Source organism: Battus philenor, unplaced genomic scaffold (genome assembly GCF_028537555.1).
Source record: "Battus philenor isolate CCGP_79_NKW_IND1 unplaced genomic scaffold, ilBatPhil1.0.hap1 SCAF_5, whole genome shotgun sequence".
Classification (NCBI taxonomy): Eukaryota; Metazoa; Arthropoda; class Insecta; order Lepidoptera; family Papilionidae; genus Battus; species Battus philenor.
Window position 1 is genome coordinate 13218561 of NW_027181715.1, and position 23147 is coordinate 13241707.

The 23147-nt window shown below is 36.1% G+C and overlaps 1 protein-coding gene across 1 annotated transcript; it reads right to left on the minus strand.

Moving 5' to 3' along the window:
• Positions 1-1057: 1057 nt before the first annotated feature.
• Positions 1058-20978, minus strand: LOC137929410 (adenylyl cyclase 78C-like). Its single transcript, XM_068772341.1, has 20 exons — positions 20820-20978; positions 19638-19830; positions 18728-18871; positions 18111-18190; positions 16881-17030; positions 15750-15886; positions 14802-14972; positions 14229-14331; positions 13479-13580; positions 12285-12493; positions 11576-11764; positions 10529-10828; positions 9482-9716; positions 8525-8645; positions 7380-7486; positions 6351-6465; positions 5395-5540; positions 4157-4373; positions 2265-2328; positions 1058-1525 (listed from the first exon to the last, which is right to left on the minus strand). Exons 1-20 carry the CDS (start codon positions 20976-20978, stop codon positions 1087-1089), a joined length of 3381 nt encoding a protein of 1126 aa, XP_068628442.1. The 3' UTR covers positions 1058-1086.
• Positions 20979-23147: the final 2169 nt, after the last annotated feature.

Consider the following 23147-nt stretch of genomic DNA (forward strand, 5'->3'; position numbering starts at 1 on the left):
TCGCCCACAAAGGCACAAATTTCATTTTAATCATATCACTATGTACAATTTCTCAAACACAGCATAACAATTTTTTTTGACAAAACGTTATACATTAGTTTCTTTAGTAAAATGTTACTCCGTGTTTTAAGTCCTTCAGACGCTCATAATCATCGCCAGACTTCATCACCTTAAAACTTGTGATGATTGACGGCAAAAGAAAATACCTCTGTAGTGGCCTAACGTGTGATCGATATGGACCATAGTGTTGTTCCACAAAACAGTAAGGTTTAAATACTTTTAATACATATTTAAAGAGGAGTTAATTTTTTATCTCACATCGATGACAGTTAAAAAATTATCTGCTAAAGATACAAGCATTTTTAATCTGTGGTTTCACATATAAATATGAATAAAGGTAAAATTGGTATCAAACGTCCGATAAATTAATACAAAGATTAATAATGTTACAAGATAATTATTGTAATAATCATTACCATTTTATATGTTGTCTGAATATAAATAAGTAATGTATAAAACATTTATATTTTATATTACGTAGGATTTGTTTTAAGCTTATTAATGTTTGTATTTAGGTCATTAGTTTTACTTAAAATTATCATTTATCACTGCGAGATAAAATTTATTTTTTGGCGTTTGCTTTTATCGAGACATGTTTACATTCTCTTACATTAATTTCATTATATATTCTCTAAATGTTGCTATTAATAATCTCAGTTTTATTTTACAGTATAGGTATAGTCGGTGTTGCCACAAAATGTTTTGAGTATCTATTTTGATAATTAGCATTTTTATTATAAAATAATATAAATCTAATTTTAATTGTTAACCAATTTGATCAATTTTTTACGGTGTCGATGTTTTTGAGATAGTATGCCATGGTCTCTTTTAACAGAGGAAAACGTCACAGTGTGATTTATTAAAACTTTGTTTAAAATTCTCATCTACTTATGTCATATATTCCTCGTTGAAGTTAAGGTTCTCTAACGAGGATTAAATAAATTATTATTATAATTTCATACTCTATCGCTTGTACTAACAAGACATATTTGTACAATTGTTATACTTATATATAAATATATAAGTCTACATCCTAGTTGTCATAGGTGGTGAGTCACCAGTTTCCTGGGCGTCCTCGCCTAGTTGTTCTCTGTTCCTTTTCTCCCTGCTGCGGCTTCTGAAGAATGATGCGGTGGTAACCGAGCGGAAACGAAAGGACCCGGGTGCTCCGTTGGTGACGGAAGTCGTTGACCCTTCGTCGCGCTCGCGAAGCCTTGGTGAGCGGTCTCGGTTAGGTCTAGTGCGGTAGGAGAAACTGGCCGCTTTGAGACGGGCGCTGATGCCTCGCTTAGGTGGACGGTCAGGAGTTTGAGGAGTCTGTGGAGAGTGTGGTGATGGAGCGTGAGGGGCTGTGGGCGTGTGGGGGGCTGACGCACTGCCCACCAGCGGCGGCGCCATATCCGGCCTTCGAACCACCATGCTGCTTGCATGAGGCCGAATGCCGAGCTCGATCTTTTGTCCGTTACTGAAATAAATAAAACTATTTACACAGATCATACTAACTAGTTACATTGGAATAGAAAAGCAATAAAAAACATTTAAAATAAAAAATCGTATTGTACAACTAGCTGTGCCCGGAACTCCGACCGCATGGAATTTAACAAAAAAAAATACTACTTTTTTTTGTTGAAGAATATTTCTGAAATCTAAGTAACCTAGGTTACTCCTTATTACATCAGCTAGCAGCCTGTAAAAGTCCTGTGAAAACCGTTCCAACCATTTCTGCGATTAGCAAGAATAAACAGACAGACAGACTGAATAAAATTAAAATAAATATAATTTCGGTATATGTACCGTATATAACAGACACTCCAATTTTATTTATTTGTACATATAATATGTACATATGGCAGTCGCCGTAATATAAACAATATATCTCTCCCATCTGCGTCGCGAGGCCCACACTGACTTTTGTGGAAAAAAAAATGAAATAATTTGGCCAAATTTTATACCTACAGCGAAGGCCTCTTCAACACCCTTCATGGATAAAATGCAATACTTCCGTTCTTAGCTGGCGAAAGGAATATTTCTAACCAATTTCAAATTTCTAAGCCTTATGTTTCCAACGATATCGTGTACATAGGTACAAATCTCTCGTTTTACATATACCCTTTTATACATATAACTAATCACACTGTACACTATAATGTGTAACTTATTCTTTTTCAAAAAGAAGGTTTTATTGAAATGAAGTGAAAACTTACGTGTGTGTGTGTCTCTTTTGCGCGCGGGCGTTGGAGGCGCGTACGCTGCCACCACGTGAACCTTCTGCGAATGACAAAAACTAAATATAATGTTATCTATATTTTATTAAAATTAAAGTATTTCTATCCAATGGTTGTTTGGAAGAAATCGTCGAGTGCTTACGTCTTATCGCAACCGCAAGTGTAGGGTTAGGTTTGTTTAGTTTCTTTATAAATAGTGTTTTTATTTTATAATTAGTTACAGAAATTTTAGATGTAGAAAGTTTTAGGCAGCACTTTAAAAGTGCTTAATCTGTGGTTGTGGTCGCGTTAATACATAAGTAATTCGTCACTTTGCGATAAGACCCGCTTGCACTACTTTTATCTATTTCAAATTATTTTAACCTCTTTTCTCGTGTCTTCGTGTAAAAAAAGTAAAGTTTTTTTTAACAGATTATCACTGTTACTCAAATGACATCTGCAAGTTTCGCAGATTACAAGTGACAGAGCGTAGTTGGCGCCTATTCTACGACATCTTTCAAGGTATCGAAGCTCGTGGGTTTCCGGCGAAGCCTCGGCTCGGGTCGCTACATACCACTATTTCACCAGATTATGAGGCCTCCAAACACTTAGGTCACTATAGTGGACGCTTTATGGAGTAACCAGGTTCAAGATTTCCCACAAGGGGACTTCAGCGTGGGCTATCACTTGTCGATAATACCCGCTTGGCATTCCGACATAAGCGCTCCTGAAAGGGTCGAACCTCTGCTCGGTCGGTTATTATTATCTGGCTGGAAGTTTTTTTTTTCTCTCGTACCCCCTATCTTTTGTGGGACAGGGACTTTTTGGGCAAATTTATTTAATTTTTCACAGAATTTTTTATTATTTTCTTTCTCTTCTTTCACATACTTCACATTATCTTTCGGTCTATTTTTTCATTCCAAAATTCTACTATCTTTCCCTTTTGCTCTGTATCACCTTTAATTCATTCCTCATTTCTTTTTACATTTTCTTAAATTACATTGTTATTTTATATCACATTTTTATTACTTAGATTCTATAATTATTTTATATCACAGTATTATATATTATTTTGCTTTTATTTTGTCTTTATTTTGTCTTTATTTTCTATTTATTTGCAATATTTACTTGTTATTTCTTTCTATAGCATTATTTATAATTTTTTTACAGAGGGTGATGAATGAATTTTTGGTCTCTTTTTCGCTTCTCAGGGAGGCTATTGACTCCTCCCTGATTTTTACGTCTGTCTGATAGTTGTGTGTATTACCTATATTATATATGTATAATGCTTGTGTCACAGCAACATAAGCATGATCCTAAGTGCCTAAACTTAATGCAGAAAAATGGTCGCTAGTCCATAAGGTTCAGGAGGGAACACCACAGTAAGTACAGCGTAGAGCATTCAAGTAGAAAATGGACCTTGTTGTCGAAAGACATTGAATGTATGTCGCTTTTAACTAATCCTACTGGAAATCTATATCGGAGGCCTATGTCCAACAGTGGACGTCTGATAAAGTTGTTGAAAATTACCATTAATATAATAAAAAAACTATGTTTGTCGAACTACTTAACCTATTATACAATTGGATAGACGACATTGTTAAGGTTGTAGAAAGGCGTTGGATGCGTGTTCCTGCCTATAGGAAATCAATGGGGGAGACTCATGACCAGTGCTAACGATAAACTCCACCTCTTGTCTAATTTTATTTGTGCCATCTATCGCTGAATAGGAGTAAACGCACTAAGCGTTCATAGTTATGTAGCAATATTAAAGTAGACACCATAGTGAACAGATGTCTCGTCTTTCTCTTCTTCTCTCTAGAGTTTCATTTCACCATGTTTGCATTTAATCATCTGGATGGTTGATGATGAATAAAGGTGTGTGTACTAACGTATGGCGGGCGCGTCGAGCGGGTGCGTGTAGATGCGTTTGCGCGCCTGCAACATGGTGTACACAAGCGCGGCCAGTGAGCGCGGAGGCGCCGGGGCAGGTACAGCGCCCGAGCCCCGAGCTCGACGCCGCCGTACCCACCACGTCTCCATCCGCCCCTTGCCTTTCACCTCCACCGCACCCCGAGCCTCCAGTCCGTATCCGCGACGCTCCAACACCTAACGAACACAAACTCACAGATTATAGGTGCCACCTACAATGCATATAACGACATCATCATGAAACGAATACGCTCGACTTTCAAAACAACGCTAAGAAAGTTTTTTTTATATGTCCATGAGACATTTGACGAATCCGCGGGCGCTAGGGGCAGGGTGCTGATGGGACTCACCCTTAAACCTACCTTTTTTATATTGGGCCGGAAATCTTAAGGTTTGACAAAAGATGCCCTGGCTTCTGGCGGAAGAACAGGGTTAAATGGGATTCCTGCACACTAAAACCGCCTTTGTGGTCATCTTCAGTACCTTAAGAGGGGCAGCAGTATCTCTTACGTATCTCGCTCCCTAATATTGTGCCCAGACACGTTCCGGGAGGAAGCTATGCTTCGCCCGGCATCCTCGGTATACCGCAGCAACATTAAACGACTTCGCGTTGATATCCTTCTCTGGTTCGAATTGAGTTGATGATGATGCCCCCATCCTCAACGCCCGCGGCCCTATGCCCTTTTAATCACCTCTTGCGACAAGCATGGAATACCTTAACACTATTCTAGCGAACCCGAGCTAAGATCCAATAACTTTTTTACCATACTATTTATAATATTTATTAGTGGGACCGGAAAGTAATGTCGTTTCTGCCGACAAACTTTACAAAAATACCGATTGATTTTAACGCTCTGACATTGGTTTTGTTTACTAGATGGCAGAAGGTTGTTGATAAAGAAGGTGAACATATTATTGATTAGAAATAAAAACTTGTTAAAAATGTAGTCGTGTGAATTTAACTTAGAAAGCGACATTACTTTTCGGTCCCCCTAATATATTTCTTTTACTATATATGTGCACTATGGTATCATTAGGTTATTTATAATATCTAAAATTATTTATTCATAGGGTGTGACATATAATATACAGAAAATGAGCTATAAATTTTAAGCTTTTAGCTTTTTAGCGCCTTTAAAGTTTATATACCCGTAACGAATCAACCTGTATGTATTATGATTGTAGATATAACAGGTACCTGCTTAGTGTACTTGGTGACCTGAATGCGGTCCATGGCGCCGGTGCTCTCCATGCGCGACGCCTCGTTGACGGTGTTGCCCCAGATGTCGTACACCGGCTTGCGGGCGCCGATCACTCCGCCCACAAGTGGACCGCAACTTATTCCTGATGGCACATCGCAGTAGACACTATCAACCCATTAACCCTGTTTGGTGTTCCAGGATTTTACGTAGTACAGAAATCAGTGAACTTAAAATATAGAAAATGCTCTATATTCGCGGGTATAAGTTCCAAAAAACAGAAATCATAAATACGGAATGGTAATTTGTGTGAGATTATTGGAGATACGTTTCCAGGTGACAAAATAATAATAAAAAAAAATTGAACTATTTCATTTTCTTAAGCCTTAAACAACGGTTTAAAGAATTTTGTAAATTTCTGAATGTCATTTGATGCTATTTCTTCGAGCCCATCTCGTCGTATTCCATTTGCGATTTCGACTGTTTGCAGTCAAAGTAAGGCGAAGGCAGCTTATGTCAAAGTCCTCGGCAAAATCATTTAACAATATACTTTATGTTTAGTTGTAATAAGATCTAATTTACTTTTTTTATTAGTCCGATGACATTAACAAAGGATATTGGGTTGGAACTTCCTGGAATATTATTATTATTATGTATGAACTTATTGGATCCGCGAATAAAGAAACTTTGAGCCGCGAATATAGGAATTGGGTCGCATTATTTTTAATCCGTCAATAGTGAAAACGCGAACGATGGAAGTGTTAATAAGGTGCTTTTACTGTATATGTAAACTATGATGTTTTGCGATAATTATTAAAATTTTTAATTATTTCATTGGCCTATATTTTAATTTATTTGATGGTATTTAAGTTATTTATAAGTAACTTATTGAGTGGAATTAGACATCAATGTGTCTAAATAAAATATATGACATTGCTAATAAGTTTGGACTTACCGACTCTCAGCCGGAACTTGTTGAAGCTGTGCTTGTTGATCTCCTCGAGGGCTTCGCGAAGTGCGAACGCGTAGTCCACCAGCGCGCACAGGTGCTCGCAGTCGTCGTCTCCGCTCTGACACACAAATACTCAGAGGGTACAGGCTAGTCGGAAAAGCTCAGCGGTCGTACTTATTTTGACCAGTGTATTTGACAAATAACTTGTTTGAGGTACAGTAGTGTTTTACAATTTTATTAAAACATACAGCCTGCTATTGTTATACTATTTATCAGTAACGAAATTAAGTAAAACATCTATTGGTATATGAATAATAATGAAATTGCGCTTATTAATAGTTGTAGGAGAATGCAATACAATCGATCAGCAAATAATATTGAATCTCGGGGAACTCCCTTGCTTTGTCGCACTGGACCGAAGCCTGGTCGGGCTCGGTTCAACTATCACGAACGTGACGTATTTAAATTTCCAAGCGTGACAGTCTTAGGAACTAGTTTGTGTAAAAAAGTGCTATAAAAATATATGAGTAATTCCTACGTTGTCTTATTGTTTTATTTATGTAATTTAAGTTTACTTTTCTATACAATTTATTTCTTATACAGTTTAATGATTAATATAATTCATTAATATAAATTTTCGATTACGAATTATTAGAAAAATAACACGATATCCAAAACGTTAAAAGGTAGATATTAGGATATTTTTATGACGTCTGTTTGAATAAACTACGCTACATAAATACTTAAAATAAAATTATCAAATATTTATTTAGTATCCCAAATTTCAGTTAATAACCCTGATGGTTTTATTAAATTTGTATTATACTTAATTATACGAACTCAATGACAAGTGATTTAGTAGTTAAGATGTATAATTTTTGATTATAGGTCGCAGTTCTATTCCCGGTAGGAACATATAAGTTATATAAAATAGACTCGACTACGAACAATCCTTAAGATGGGAGAGGACTTAGCAGAACACAGTTAATATTTAATGAAGCAATGAGCAAAACTAACAATAAATGTACTTACTTTATGGTTCGGGTTCAAACCCGAAGCCGCCATGTAGGTGGCTCCAATTGTCTTGATCTTCTCTATACTCTTGAAGCGAGGCTGCATTAGTAGCTTGTCGAAGTCAACTGGAACAATAACAATCTCTATAAATTAAACATTAATTCAGTCTGGCATTAGATGGAGTTTTACCTTCTGTATTTAATTATGGCCCTCCTTTTAGGAGCCTCTAGTTCCTCCCTGCCATATGTGGGGCAGAGGGGAAAGACTACTAAACCGTCTTTTCTTTCATTTTCTTCTTTTATTTAATTTTCTCCTTTCATTTTACACAATCTCTTATATCACATTTTCCTTCTGTCCTTCACAACATCTATCTTTCTTCAAATTCACATCGTCTCCCATGTATCACGTTCGTTCCTAGATCACAGTTTGCTATATTATCACAGTTAATTACATTACCACCGATTTAAAACAATATTAACAATATTTCGATTTTATATAAATTTTACTATTTGTTGTAACCTTCACTTCTAGTTTTATTTTTATACAATTACAACAATTTTATTATCTTTTCTAGTTTTACTTACTAAAATTATAGTGCTTTATTCATAACTAGTTTGGGATCTTGTTCGACCCTTTTTGACTTACTTCCGAATCTTATTCTTTTATATTGTACATTGTACTGCTTTTTGAGGAATTTTAAGAATACAGAGCGACATCTGTTATCGCCCATAAAGAAGGCGATGTTGCCTTTTTTGATCCTCTTTGTGTTTATTATAAGCAGTGAGACGTAACTTAGCGCCCTATGGGTTTACCGAGCGGATGCCGGGTCTGTCGCGTCGTATGGAGATAAGCCGGGTACGGTACTCAGGGCACAGGTCATCAGCTCTGAGCGCCATACCTGTACCCTAGCCTAAGGAGGTCTCCTTGTAATGCAACTATGTTCACCTTCACCGACTAGACCCCTCTCCTTGTCTACCAAAATTTAAAATTATCTTCCAATGCTGCTGAAATGTTTTGCAGTTGCAGTTTGCAGTTTTCTTGCTACAGCTATATATTTATTATATTACATGTATAATAATAATATTATAGATGTGTTGTTTTTTACACGGCAATCTTCTTGCACAAAATTATCAGTATATAAAAACAAGTTGTAGGGTAGTTACAGATTATCTCGTTGAGAAGACGCATGCAGTCGACCGCCTTCTGCTCGGAGTAGAACTCGTGGAAGTTGGGAATCCCCGCGAACATCACGCCCACCTCGTCGCGCCACTGCGAGTACAGCTCCTGCAAGTGTAGATCGTATGTTAGTCAATGACCTACATATATACTGCAGGTATACGTATATCAGTGTTACTATTACTTATTATAAGTATTATTAATAAATCCTATGTAGGCACTCTGTACGCTTATACTGCGGTGTAACGCCACAGATTACCTTCATTATTTATATAATTTTGTAACCTGGCAATACATCCATAAGATTTACATAAACACCCTTATAAAAACGATTTGTAAATGGTAATAGAAGTTGGAAATAAATTATATTCTACCTAGGACATTTATGAAAATGAACCACAAATAAAACCGTGCTAAGTTCGTAAGTCAATTCGATTCTTATTTCTATAAAGTTAAGGTCTTAAATAACACAAATATATTTTTTAAAAAAAACGACTCATTAAATATTTTAAAGTTTATCATATGTTTATCGTTGTCTAGAAAGGAATCGTTTTTGGAGATAAGAGTAAGATATATCAAAATATCTTTATTTTCAATACAAACGTAGGATAATGTAAATATTTTTTTCTTCATTTACAATTTTCATATGAATAGACAGAGTTTGCATATTTATATATTTACTATTTTTACCACCCCAGAAAATCTTTAGATATGCATGATCAGCTTACAATGCTTTGGCATAGGGAAGATCTATGTCCAATGAACTTATATTGACTGATACTAAAGTTGATGATGACGGTACGAATGGGCAAGTAAATCAGCAGACGTTTTGCCACCTCACAGAAGCAGAATTTACCAAGAAAGAGGATCACCGTTCTTAAGACAGCTGCCAGTTGTAGGCTGATAATACCGTTGATATAATGAAATGTTGTGAGGGTACTAACGTCAGGGCAGCGGTCCTTGGTGAGGAAATGAGCGACTACGTGGTCGGGCAGGATGTGTTTGAGAAGGTGACGGTTGGTTCGCTGCGTGTCCCGCATCTCTGCGAGGTCGGTCTGCGCCTGCAGCCGCCACAGCAGGTCCAGCCGTGACGTAACCTCCACCAGCCGCGCGTGGTATACCACGATCACAAGGAACATCAGCATCAGGATTAGCATTTGAACGTAGAACGGCAGGTGCCTGTAAATCAGACGCCATGATTATTGTACCTCAAAAACCTTCAAGATTGGTATAGTACGTGGGTTTTTGAAACAGAATCAAAATTAACCTTTTGATACTGTTTAAAAAATAGATTTGAGAAATAACCACCGAGTAATAGTATCGTAATATCGTCGATTTAATGAGCTAATTGTAAATTAATCTTATTTATTTAATTAAGGACCTTCAACGAGGAATACGCGTCATATAATGAGTGTAATTAAACAATATTTTTTCACTTGATTCTGTGACGTTCTTAATCATTGAATGTCTCCAAAATAATCAACTAACCAATCATTATTATCATTTCGGCCTAAGGATGTCCATTGCTGAACAAAGAAATACGATTTTTTGGAAGTATAAAATTGGTTTATCGGCTTGACAAGTTTAAGTGGCAATGGGCAGACTAAATATTGTACAGAACAGACGGCTACAGGGGTCTTAAGATTCTAGAATGGAGACCACAGACCGTCAAACGCAGCATATGATCTGCAAGGTGGACAAATGACTTAGTTAAAGTTGTGAAAAGGTTGGATTCAGGCTGCTTTCAATTTATTTTATTGGAAATCGATAGGTTTGGCCTACGTTCAGCAGTGTACGTCTTACGGCTGAAATGGTGATGGTAATGATGATATTGCCAACAGCTTATTAACTTAAGTTATGGAAATCTCCATCAAAGTTTCACTTTACCAATCTTATGGCAAAAACGACTATGTCCTTCGATACAGTTTATTTCTATATTTTATTATTTGATAAAGTTAAACTTATAAGATTAAAAATTGCAATGGACTCACGTGCTCCCTGTAAGGGAATTGAAGTCATTCTCGTTGTAGTAGATGAGAAGCAGCACCGAGTACATGGCGACGTTGAGCGCGGCCAAGAGCGTCTTGATCAGATAGTACAGCTTCAGTATGGAGGTGAGTGCAACGAGGCACAGGATCCAGGTGAACACCACGTACTCGGGCCGGTAGCATTCGCCAGTACGTTCGCGATCTACCATCGTGGCGTTGGCGCGGGTCATCACTCCCACAACGGGCAGTTCAACATCAGAAGAATTGCGGAACGACGACGAACAAATGTACAGCTTCGTCGTGCTATATAAAAACATTAAGTTCACAGTTTTAGTGGTCAACTTCAAAGTAATGTTTATATGCATATTTTAGTTGTATCGCCACCTTTTAATATTGATATAATATTAAATATTTTTGTTGAACAATAAATTTATTTTTCATTTCGGTTATTGTTTATATATACGCTTCCAATACGAGATATAATGTTGATATAAATGCCAAAGGCATTCATTCGTTTGAGCAATGTGGATATAAGTTAACGAAGGTGTAATAAATATGATTGAAATAACAGAAAAAAGTGAAGTTATAAAAATTTATATATTATAGTTGTCTGCAATGTAATATTATATTTTAATGTAATGTGTAGGACTGATATTTGCGAACATGGGTCGGGGGTTTTATTCCTCAGATTTAATTTTACACAATTCGCACTTTTTGCATTAATTATATATTGTTATCACTGCCCAAAAAAAATATACCAGAGAATTAACAGCAGCGTCCTCTGCGTAACATTATGACAATTATGGTATCATAATAATCCTAGTAGATTAGAAATTTAAGATGTCCTTATCTTATTCAGAAAGTTTAAACTTTTTTGGAATGACAATGGAAGAACGCAGTTTGCCAATTGCAATTCATAGCTATTGCCTTAACGTCTTTGCAGCAAGTAAGTTTGAGGTCTACCTCGGAAGGCTCTTAGAGATATATATTTACCTATATACCGTAAGACGTAATAATAAAAGAATAAAACAAAAAAATACTTTCGAGTACCTGGATATCGACATGATAGTAACGAAACAGCATATGTGTAGGTTGCGGCGAAGACGGGTGCGGCCCAAGGCAGCAGAAGCGCGAGCTAGCCGGGGCGCCGCTCCCGGGAACTCCTCTGCCATGACCGCGCAGAACGACAGCACCAGTGGCACCGTCATTGCACCCAGTGTTACCACCAGACGCCAGCAACTAAAGCATTTGACCATATAGTCGAAATGGGGAAAAGATTGCAGTTGCGAGAAACCCTATTTGTTACAGTAATGTACACTATTCTCTGGAGAGTATATGAATATAGAACGGCTTCACTGTTATAAACAGAGCTCAACAACACAATGTGTCCATTCCACTTGCGGCTTGCGTTATTTAAAACTCGAGACGACTGACAGAAGTAGTCATAATTACTATTTATTATATATACTATGCTCTAATATAGAGTTGTGAGAGCTTATCGTATCTTAGGATTTTCCCTTCCAACTGGTTCTCCTATTGAAACCCTGAGAGACCTATGTCCAGCACTGGAGTCCCTTCAGCTGAAATGATGATGCAGATAAATTGTAGCTCAAACTCCACTATGACTTACTCTCTCAAAAATTATAGGAAATAGTAAGTCAATATCTTCATGTCAGCCTATAGACGTCCACTGAAAGGCATTGCCGTGACCTTGGTCATGTCGTCATCTAAACTAGCTTGCGTAAAATTGAGTGCTCACTTGAAATGCACGACGTATTGCACGGCGAGTATGAAGAGCCAGATGACGAGACAGCACATGACGTTAGACTTGAAGGTGCGCTCGTCCTGACGCCCGAAGCGTTGCTCGAGAGACGCGCGCCGGAAACGCAGCGACCATGACCGCATATTATCGAGCCGCATGCGCCGGTTGCTGCTCACCTCGATCGAGTGGTTGATCACGTCCTCCTCCTGCACAATCATCTTCCAACCTTAATTCCTTGTTACACTACCGAGCTACTTTTTTGATAATTTTACCTAAAGAAAAACAAAGTAAAAGTTTCCATTGTCCCTAGGTGAAATCCTACATGAGATGCTCTACTTTTGCGGAGGTAAGGAAAGGGTTTTGCCGGATTCCGACCAGCTAAATCCTAATGGTTTACTTTGATAACATGATATATAAAGGGAGTGATAAAAATCTTTCATACGTAAGGTAAAATTGTGATCAGGGAAAGTATAGGTAAATGTGGAAAAGGCAATGCATGGAACGGGATTTCCAAACGAGGAATTATAGAACATTTGACAGCATAAAATATACTGTCAAGAAAGGCATACTCCTTGTTTGTAAATAAAAATTAAAGCCATAGAAAATAATTTACTCGAAGCGTAACATCCCAGTCCCACACATGGTAAGAGGAACGAAAGGTCCTTTAAAACGGAGCCAAAGAAAACGTCTTCGGGCTAAGCTGCAGCCCTCCTGTTATCATGTCTTTATAAGGAATAGAATTAGCTCACTCGCTTCAGGCCTCGGGTCAGGCTGCGGTTGTGGAGCTCTGATTTTACTGGTCCTTCCTCGCCCAATCAAAGGTCAAGATTCTTGATAATGCTACCAGTGAGCTCTAATTTTTTATAAGATTACTTTAAAAAACTACTGGTTGTCTAGATAGAAGAAGTAAAAGACGATATAAAAGATCACTTACCTGATTAAGTCTATAACGGAGCTCACTATGACTATTATTTCAAGAAAAGGAGAAGTATGGCCCATGCCCAAGCAACTTGTCTATCTTCAGTGACCAAGAAAACTATTAAGATGTCAGGTCTAAAAAAATTGTATGACTTTAACATAACATTTTCATCTGTTCCGGAGCCCTTTTAAACTTGGATTAGAATCTTTAAAACTAATTCCCCTTTATGTAGCATATATAGCTATATATAGCTAGATTGATACAAGTCTTACATCTGACATTGAGGTTATCTCCATGTCCTGGCCATGTTCGACGTCTTCATGTTTCACGGGTCGTTGACAGCGCGTCACTAACGCCGAGGTACTCGAAAAGTACTGCAAAATATATACATATATAATAATTAATGTCGTAATATATCTTAAATTACAAATCACTGTTTAAACTTTTTAACTTTATATTAGTGCACATTTCCTAACTAATGTAACTGATGTCCTATTGGAAGTGAAGAAATAAATAAACGAAATACATAAAAATATTATTAAAAAAAATTTGCATATATTGTGAATGAGAAAAAATAAAGGCATTTACAACGCACACACATACACGAAACACACACTTCCGTAAAACAAAAAAAAATATTTCGAATACACTGTTACTTCGGGTCAAATATATTTCTTTTAAATATTTGGTACGTCTTAACAAACAAGAAGTCATAGAATAAGTATAAAATGCTATATACTACATAAAATATACCTTGCAAAACATTTACTCATTAATTAAAAAAAAAACATAATTAGAGAAAAACAAGGTGGCGAGATCATCTTTTTAAAAACTGATCTTCTTGAAAACTGGACGCAGACCGACTCCAACTGGTCTTATTGGAAACCTATGAGAGAGGCTTATGTCCATCAGTGGACGTTCTGCTCTAATACAATAATCATAGTAAAAATGAAGAAAACAAAAAACAGAGTAAAGAAGTAGGTTGGGTTTGTAGTAATTGTCCACAAAAGCTTGAACATTACGCTCTGAAAGGGCATCTCCGGAGTCCAGTCGGTGGTGGTTTCTTCATCCACGCCGTTGCTCACACGGCGCGGCGCCTCTGAATGTTGCGGCGGTGGGTGGATACTGCAATGAATATAATTAAGCTTTATTAGTCTGAAATTGTATTATTAGAAAAATACCCACCAATTGGAGAGCGAGCGAAGCATTCTTTGAAATATACACACCAATTGGGGCGCAAGCGAAGTATTATTTGAAATATACACATCAGTTGGGGCGTGACCGAAGTATTATTTGAAATATACAAACCAGTTGGGGCGCAAGCGAAGTTTTATTTGAAATATACACACCAGTTGGGGCGCGAGCGAAGAATTTTTTCGAAATATACCTACCAGGTGAGGTACGAGCGAAGTATTCTTTGAAATATACACACCAGTTGGGGTGCGAGCGAAGTATTTTTTAAAATATAAACACCAGTTGGGGCGCGAGCGAAGTTTTATTTGAAATATACACTCCAGTTGGGGCGCGAGTGTAATATTGTATGAAATATATGCACTAGTTGGACGAGAGCTAAATATTATTTAATATATACAAACCAGTTAGGGCGAGAGCGGTGGCGGGTTCTGCGTGGCAATTCGCTGGATTTTATGAGGTAGGTCGTGAGGCCGAGTTCCCGAAGCCGCGCATCCCTCGTCCCTCCGTCACCAGCCTCCACTTCGAATGCCCCGTTGAGGCACTCCAGCGTTGCAGAGGATATGTGCACACGCCTAGAGATCAAAATCGTAATAATGTTAGTTTTACTAAAATTATCTGGATGAAAGACAAGTGTTACCACACTTTTTTTGAACTCTGCAAAAAGGTAGTAAGTAAGGGAAAAATAAAAGTTATAACGAAATAATAAAAAATGAAAATAATCAACAAGAGTAATAAAATTGCTGATATATAGTAATTGTTTAACAAATAATAAATGTAAATTTGTAGAACACTGGACGGCAGGCGAAGAGTATGAGAATAAAAACGAAAATATGTTATAACAATAAAAGGGGTTGAACGAGAGTAAACAAAAATTTTCCTTATAGTAGTAATTTTTAAGATAATTTATAGTTATGTTGTTCTGGTATGGAGAACAGAAATCCGCAAAAGTAGCAGGCCGCTTCCCGCTGGTCTTGTTGGAAATCTACATGATGGGTGGGGGGGGGGGGGGGGGGCTGGTGCTACGTCGAGCAATAGACATACTACGACTGAAATAATCATGATGATGAAGCTTGGATTTTTTTTGATCACCTGTATATAAATACATATCTCTCGCTATCTGGCTACAAGCAACCGCAACTAACATATGCTTTATACACGGTCACGGGTACCTAAATGGAATCACAATACATTAAGACATTATCTAAATTATTTAAATATAAATTTATTTATATTTAAATAATTTAGATAATGACAATTGAATTATTGACCAGAATTAATCGAGAATAGACGCCACGACGTGGTTTTTAAATGTGACTTATTTGAAAAGGCAATTGAATTTTGAAAAATACCCGGGTAATCCACCGCTTTCCATGTGGTTGGCGATGGTGACGTCATGCGACCAGAGATCGAACTGCCACTTGAGTAAGCCGAGAACGCCGCACAGCACTGTGCCGCTGTGCACACCTATCCTCATGTCCAAGTCCACCTGTTGAAAACAATACACAATGCGCCGGAATTCAACTATTTATAAAAAAGAAAATTAAGTTTAGCGTGTAAAAGGAAATCTACTAAAACAATTATAAACTTTTTTTTTTGCAGAATTAGACAGCATATTACAATTTAACTGCGAAACTAACATGAGAGTTAGAAAAGTTCATTTTATCAATACCGGTTAAAATAATATAAATAAAACTGTACTCTCTGATTATAACTGTTAAATGTATTAATATCGTTATATATTAAATAATTAAATAAAATTGTCTTACTTTTCATTTAGACTGCGAGAGGCCAATAATTTCTTTATCTTAAAATTATAAATATTTTTATATTTCAATATTACACTAACTCTTTATGGTATTTATTCTCCTTTTTTAGCTTCTTGAATCGTAATATATTAATCGAATGGTATCCATCTGTTATTGTACGGGATGGTTGGTTATAGATGTAAAAGTTTCGAGGGTGAAATTGTAGCTCATTTGTCAGCAAAAAGCTTTTACATTCATTTCTAATCACCCTGTATAAAGAGGTTACTCTAAAATAAGTTTTTTTTGCCTTTTGGAATTAAAACTATTGAGTTTTGGATAGTGTACATTAATTGAAAGCAATTATTTAATGGAATCAGGCGTTACCTCGCGGAAGTCCTTCCTAAGTAAGAAACGGACCAATATTTAGCCACTTTCGCACATGCAGCGGTAGTCGTGCAATAAAGTGCACCGCCCGCCAGCCCGCTGATAAATGCGTATGCGGCAAACAATGCGAATCACACAACCGCCATCGCCAAATTACTCAACACGTGTTTCACCCCTCCACGGGGCATCTTTAGGAGTTATGTTACACCGATTAGTGCCAAACACAGATTCAATTAACAATTAACTCCCATAAAACATTTATATAATCCCTAATACCCTAATCACCCTCTTGATTCAATGCAAACGTAAACAAGTGTATAAATTATATATTTCATAAATAAATAAAAATACCTGTGCGTTATACCGTACATCTCGAATAGCTCTGATCATATGGAGTCCCATGTTGACGCAGCAGTATGCGTGGTTGCTTCTCCGTTCCGGCAGTCCGCTGACGCAGAAGTAACAGTCGCCCAGGAGCTTGATCCGAAGACAGTGGTTCTCCTGAGTGAATATCACTGATTTACTGGTGCAATGTTTCGAACGGTGATGAAAATATAATTAAGACCTTTAGATAGTAAAATTGCTGCAGACATTAGATGAATTACGTATTGTTTCTTTGGTTCTGGAAGTACGGGAGTTGTGACGCTCAGGATACCCTATCTCTGGTAGGAGGGCGGGGTTATGTGGTGGTGCTAGCCCACTTCGCGGTATGATGGACTACCATAACTTTATTGGGCAATATTTATTGCACAGTCCACGTTGTTCACGCTTCGACGCTAAGATGAATTAAATATGTCATAAGGTGATGGTAAGGCTATGCAGAGTTGAACAGGATTTTGTATATAGGGATGCATTATAATGGACTGCATTATAATGGACTAGATCAAATATCGGTAATACGCTACAAGCGATCTGAATATGACATTTAAAACAATTACATTGGAAATTTTAAAAGCATAATATTAATAGTTGTGTATCTACGCCTAATTTCTATGTAAATTCAAGGAAAATTGGTTTAATTGCGGAGACCTATGAATTCTAAAAAGTATTTGCATATTTTTTAAATAAAAAACATGATATAAGTATACGACATCTTTTTTCAAATATTACGATCCGCGATAGATTCTTAAGAAAACACTTTATTAAAGAAAGTTTACGTATATAAAAAAAACAATTGTAATTTATATTCTATAAGGCACAGATATAACTTATTTTCAGGCCATTTTGTAAGCACATTTCAAAATTAGAGCACAGCAGCACATTGGAAAATAAATATGTATGATACGTATCTGATTACTGAGGAACAAGTTTCCTCTTTAAGAGCTTATGGTCTGTGACTCGCTATTACTTTAAAATACGTGCTTATTTCGTTATTTATTTATTTTACAGAGAATAAAAAAATTAAACGTAGATTAAAAATTATTAACAGTATATATATCCTGTAGTTTCCACAGATAACAATCACGTTTATACCGGCGGTGAGGCGCTATGTTATATCCTTAAGAAATTAGTTAAAATTCATTCAAAACTGCTTATAAACTGAAGATTATAATATTTTAGCATTATTTTTAAATAGCTCACCGACGCCAGTCGATCGAACCGCGCAAACAACTCGTTCAACAGCTTCACTAGTTCCTGAGCACTGCATTTACTTGACAGTTCTGAAAAGAAAAAAAGTAGGGTATTCTATATTTAAATAAGCCTATGATCGATTTTAAACAAGATGGTCGCGTTGAGGGATAATCTTGCTATTGCAGAATCACTAAATTAAGAACCACATTTACCACCAATTATTTTAAATTATAGTAATATACGCATATGAATTTATTTGTAGATTTTTAATTTTTTTTCGGTAATAAGTTTCATTTATCTTTTCCCGCCTTTTTATATTTATTTCCGGAAATATTTTATAACCCAGATACTCTGTTCTCTAAGTGAATCACAGAGTTATAAGGGATTTCTACTGACTGATTTCTTTTTCTTATTTGAAGAACCTCGTAATCATACGGGTGTTCCGGATACAGTGCTTATGGTAGGATCGACGGGAAAAGGTTTTACCTTAAATTAAGAGAGAGATAAATTAAACCAAAGCAAACGTTGTATTAAGATTTTGAAATTTCAAATCACGAAATGCAATTTAGTATTTTAAACATCAGTTAATTCTCAAAACAAAATGCAAATATGTGGTTTCAATTAACCTGTAAATCCTTTAATGTCTGCGTACAGTATGGATACGTTTTCGTGTCTCTGTATGTAAAGGTTGTTGAATTGCTGCTCTTGGAATTCTCCTTTCACTCTCGACACGTGACTGTAGATCTCCTTGGCGAGAAAGTCTGGTATCACTGCCAAATTAAATATCTTTTTAAAGTATTCTTAAAAAATAATTTATCTCATGGCCGCTGGAGTCTTATGGTTCTGTATAGAAGCTACGGACTGGCAAGCGTAATGTCGCTTACCCGCCTTGTGGGAGTCACCACAAGATGCTGAATAGTGGCCGCGTCTTGAGGGTCCTATTCGAAATCTATTTTGGAGGCCTATGTCCAGCGGTGGACATCTTACGGGTGAAATGCTGATAGCGATGACATATATTTAGCCCTTAGCACTTAAATAGTTGTTTTTTTACTTATGGTGTATTGGTCTTCTCTTAGCAACAGTGATGAGACAGTTGACATTTCATCGGCTAGAATTATGATGGTGAATAATATATCATAATCATAATCGTCAAAGTTTGTTAATATTTTTTATATATATGCAAACAAAAATCATATTTACTAATTTAGTTTAAGTTTGAACTTGGAAATTATAATTACAAATGCCATTTTATTTGAAACAAATAATTCCGTAGGGGTACTTTTAAATCAAACATGAAGGGCTAATGAATTTATTTCAAAATTATGAATAAACGAACGAGACGAACATGATCGAGTTTTGAAAAAAAAAAATATTTTTTACATTTAAATACCTGTTTGTCTCAAAGTATTGAGTTGCTAATGCTTAATATAAGATGGCGCCTGTAACGACGTAACTTCCGATTTCGTTAAAAGATAGCGCTAGCTTTCGTTATCGATGAATGAACAAAGACTTAAAATATTTATCTTCAATACTTACCGCTTTGAAATAACTTCCATTGACGGTCGCTTTCACGCTTTGTACGTTGCCGGGTGACCATGGAACGGTGAGTTTCGAGGAACGCCTTTCTCTGTCCCCAGTCGGTCAAATACTTCGCGTACATGCCGGCAAAGTTGACCGCATTGTAGAGCAGAGCGTTTCCCAGCAGCAATCTTAGTGCACAGGACTGTGCCTAGAATGATGTTTTTATTACTACACAGTGGAAGTAACGTCGTGTGTTCAGTGTGATCAAGTAAACAGATGATTGGAGCGTTAGCTGCTTTAACCTTGCCTATATCCTCAATAAAGCTAACATGATAAAATGGTACGCAGTAAAATCTGTGGTATCTCGATTATATTAATTTAATTCAGCTCTTTTAGACTGTATTGTATGTGACGTTTTCTATGCCTGTGAGAATATTCTAGTGCGTAATTCTTTTGTGCCTTATGATTTTATGAATAAGTGTGTGCGTATGTTAAGTCGATTATGGAACTATCATTTCTGTACCATGTCCCACCATACCCTATCCGAGTGCCTTCAACTTCATTGAAATTTGATTTGATAATTTTTTCGATGAATCAATTGCTATTAATGTTCAGTTTGTGTCAATAAGTTTTTAAAAAAAAAAAAATTGTAAATAAAAGTAATTGTACACATTTAAAGTATTGTTTTAATATACATTAAATAATTAATTTATTCTAATTGAAATGAAATAAAAATAAATAGTTGACTAAGAGTTATTTATATATCCCAAATCAAGATCTATTGTAGGCTTAACGCGTTTTACGTAACATATGTAAGAAGATTCAAAGCATATCTTAAATATGTTGTGTCTCTTTAAGTATTCGGAGCTTCGTGGTGTTAAATTGCGATACAGTGAAGTTACTTTAATTTGATACAAGATGGCATTCATGATGCCATAACTTTAGACGTCGCTGATAGATGGCGCTAGCGGTCAATTGACACGCACTTTAGTTTGATGCCAGCGCTCATAGAACAGAATTTCGCGCATTTAATAAAGAAAAAAGTGAACGAATACCCAGCATTCATATTTAATTAAATAGAACTTATTATTTTAAGACTATATCACCTATGATAACATTTTAATGAAAATATTTTTTCTCAAATAGATATATAAATTATGTAATCGATAATATATAGTTAAAATAGTTCCTACTAACGACATAAATACTTACTGCCTCTGTATTCTTATCCATTATATCCTTGATGACCACGGCGGTAGCCAGGACGTGGGAGAGAGAGGACAGGAGACCGATGACGATGCACCAGCCGAGCGACAGCGGCAGCATGGCATACGGTACGAATATGATGAACAGCATATACCACACCTGGTTCTCGGGCGCTTGAAAGCCAATGCCTTGGCCGCTCAAACCTTGAAATAATGACATATATGTGTATCTTTTTGTGATATATTAACTTAATTTTACAAAAATGTATAAAAATAATAAAAATGCTTTTAACAATTATTTTATTTGCTTAATTATCCTTATTATCATTTAAACCAGTGATTCCCAAAGTGGTCTATATCGACCCCTAGGGGTCTTTGACAACCAGCAAGGGATCTACGTCAACGAAAAATAATTTGGGGGTCCATGAAATGAAAATCCATGAAATGATGGTGGATCGCAACACATACACTGATAGTACCTATTTACTTACATCATACTATCTTATAATATCAAAACATTTACATTATTTATAAAAGTACCTATGAAGTAAAAAAAATATTATATATGTTTATAAAGATGTGTAAGTTGAAGGATGTTGGTATTCGCTTTGTGGTCGCAATACATTTTGAACTTGTAAAAACCTGAGAGTCGCAGTCTCTATTTTACATAACAGATACAAAACTTTATTTTGAGTAGTTTTAATTTAAATTCAATTAATAAATGTATAAATTAACATGTGTTTTTCCTTTAAGTTTTTAACACTAAACTTCACTACAGTTAGAAATTTACAGGAAATCAATATCAGGTAAGTAGGGAGTCTACTCAAAACGGAAAAACAAGGGGTCTACGACACAAATAAGTTTGAGGAACTCTGATTTAAACCATAAGACGTCAACTGCTAACTACATAGATAAAGAAAATTTCCATAGGATCGTTTGGTAGCGGCCTGAATTTGACGTCTTCTTAAGATCTCAACATGGTCGTCTATCCAGCTCGTGGGTGAACGTCCTATGCTGCGTTTGTCAATCATGTCTGACTTATTCTCGGTTCATAAATTTTCAATACCAATCGAAATGGTATATAGATAAGCTGATAACTGTACATCTCTCTAAGAGGAGTCCACTGTCTCAAGAGTGAAAACTAGAAGAATGACAAAGAGAAGAATTATTTAATTACCTTGGGCTATGAGCAGAATCCAAGTAGCGGTAGCAGCCCAGTGCAAGTAGTTGTTGGCGAAACATCGCCAACATCCCAGCAAACAGACCGCCACGTTGAGACACGCAAAGGCCACCGTCCAAGCGATTTGATATCCGTCCGCCACCGACTCGACTATAAATAGAAAAGTGAATGCATTTTCTTACATCGATATCTTCTAAGGAAGAAGTAACAGTATTAACATTAAACACTGATACTTTAGGAGCAGAGAACTTGAGAAATAAAGAGGATTCTCTATTTTAAATTAAATGAAAAACAGTTTTATTTAGTAAGCCTGGATATTAGTGGAATCAATGACTATTTCATAGGGAATGCTTCATCATGTTATTCGTGAGATGGCCATTGCAAGGCACAGGTTTCTTCCAAATATGCTCCTGATGACCGGTCTTGCGGTGCAAGTGATTCCCGCAACCTTGACTGCTTGTATTAAGAGAATTAAAAAGCTATTTAAACACCTGCGGGATTTATATCATAAAGGATTGCCACAGTCGCAGCATATAAATTGCTCATTTCAGTCGCAGCATATGAATGGATAACCTTGAAATATCTTATAGTACAACTTATGTCCGTTTTGAAAAAAATCGAAACATAATATATCACAAGTAGTACCTTTGATATATTTTTTTTTAAAGAAAAGTCGATTTTTTTCTATCTTATTTTACTGTCTTGAACACTATGACCAAAAATGAATGATTTCTATTGGTTTTTTGTTAATTTATTATTATACACTAACTGTGCTAATAGATAAAAAGTAAACAGTATGAATAGCTTTTGCAGTTTTTATTTAAAAAAATTCGCAAATTAATTTATTACTGAAAAACATGCAAAAAATATTATTTAAGCGAAGTTCAAACCTCTTGGGTATGAAAAAAATGTATGTATGGGTGGCCAATAATTTTAAAATAATGTCGGTTTCATGTAGATTTTATAATGGTATAATTCATAAATGTATCTTCCATAAATAGTGACTTATTGCCATTAATGTAGAAAAGGAGAAAATTTGACTAAGTAACAAAATTTGTAATATGGAAACATTTTTTTAAATTGAATTGTCTCTGATCATTGGGGATTAATAAAAACACATCAGGAGTTGATCATACATGA

Coding starts and splice junctions, on each gene's coding strand:
- LOC137929410 (XM_068772341.1), bottom strand. CDS start 20,978: ATGCTGTTCATCATATTCGTACCGTATGCCATGCTGCCGCTGTCGCTC. Junction 15,887..16,880: donor ATGTACGGTATAACGCACAG/GTATTTTTATTT, acceptor TGTTTTCAACAG/GTGGACTTGGACATGAGGAT. Junction 6,466..7,379: donor GTTTGAACCCGAACCATAAA/GTAAGTACATTT, acceptor TTTGTGTGTCAG/AGCGGAGACGACGACTGCGA.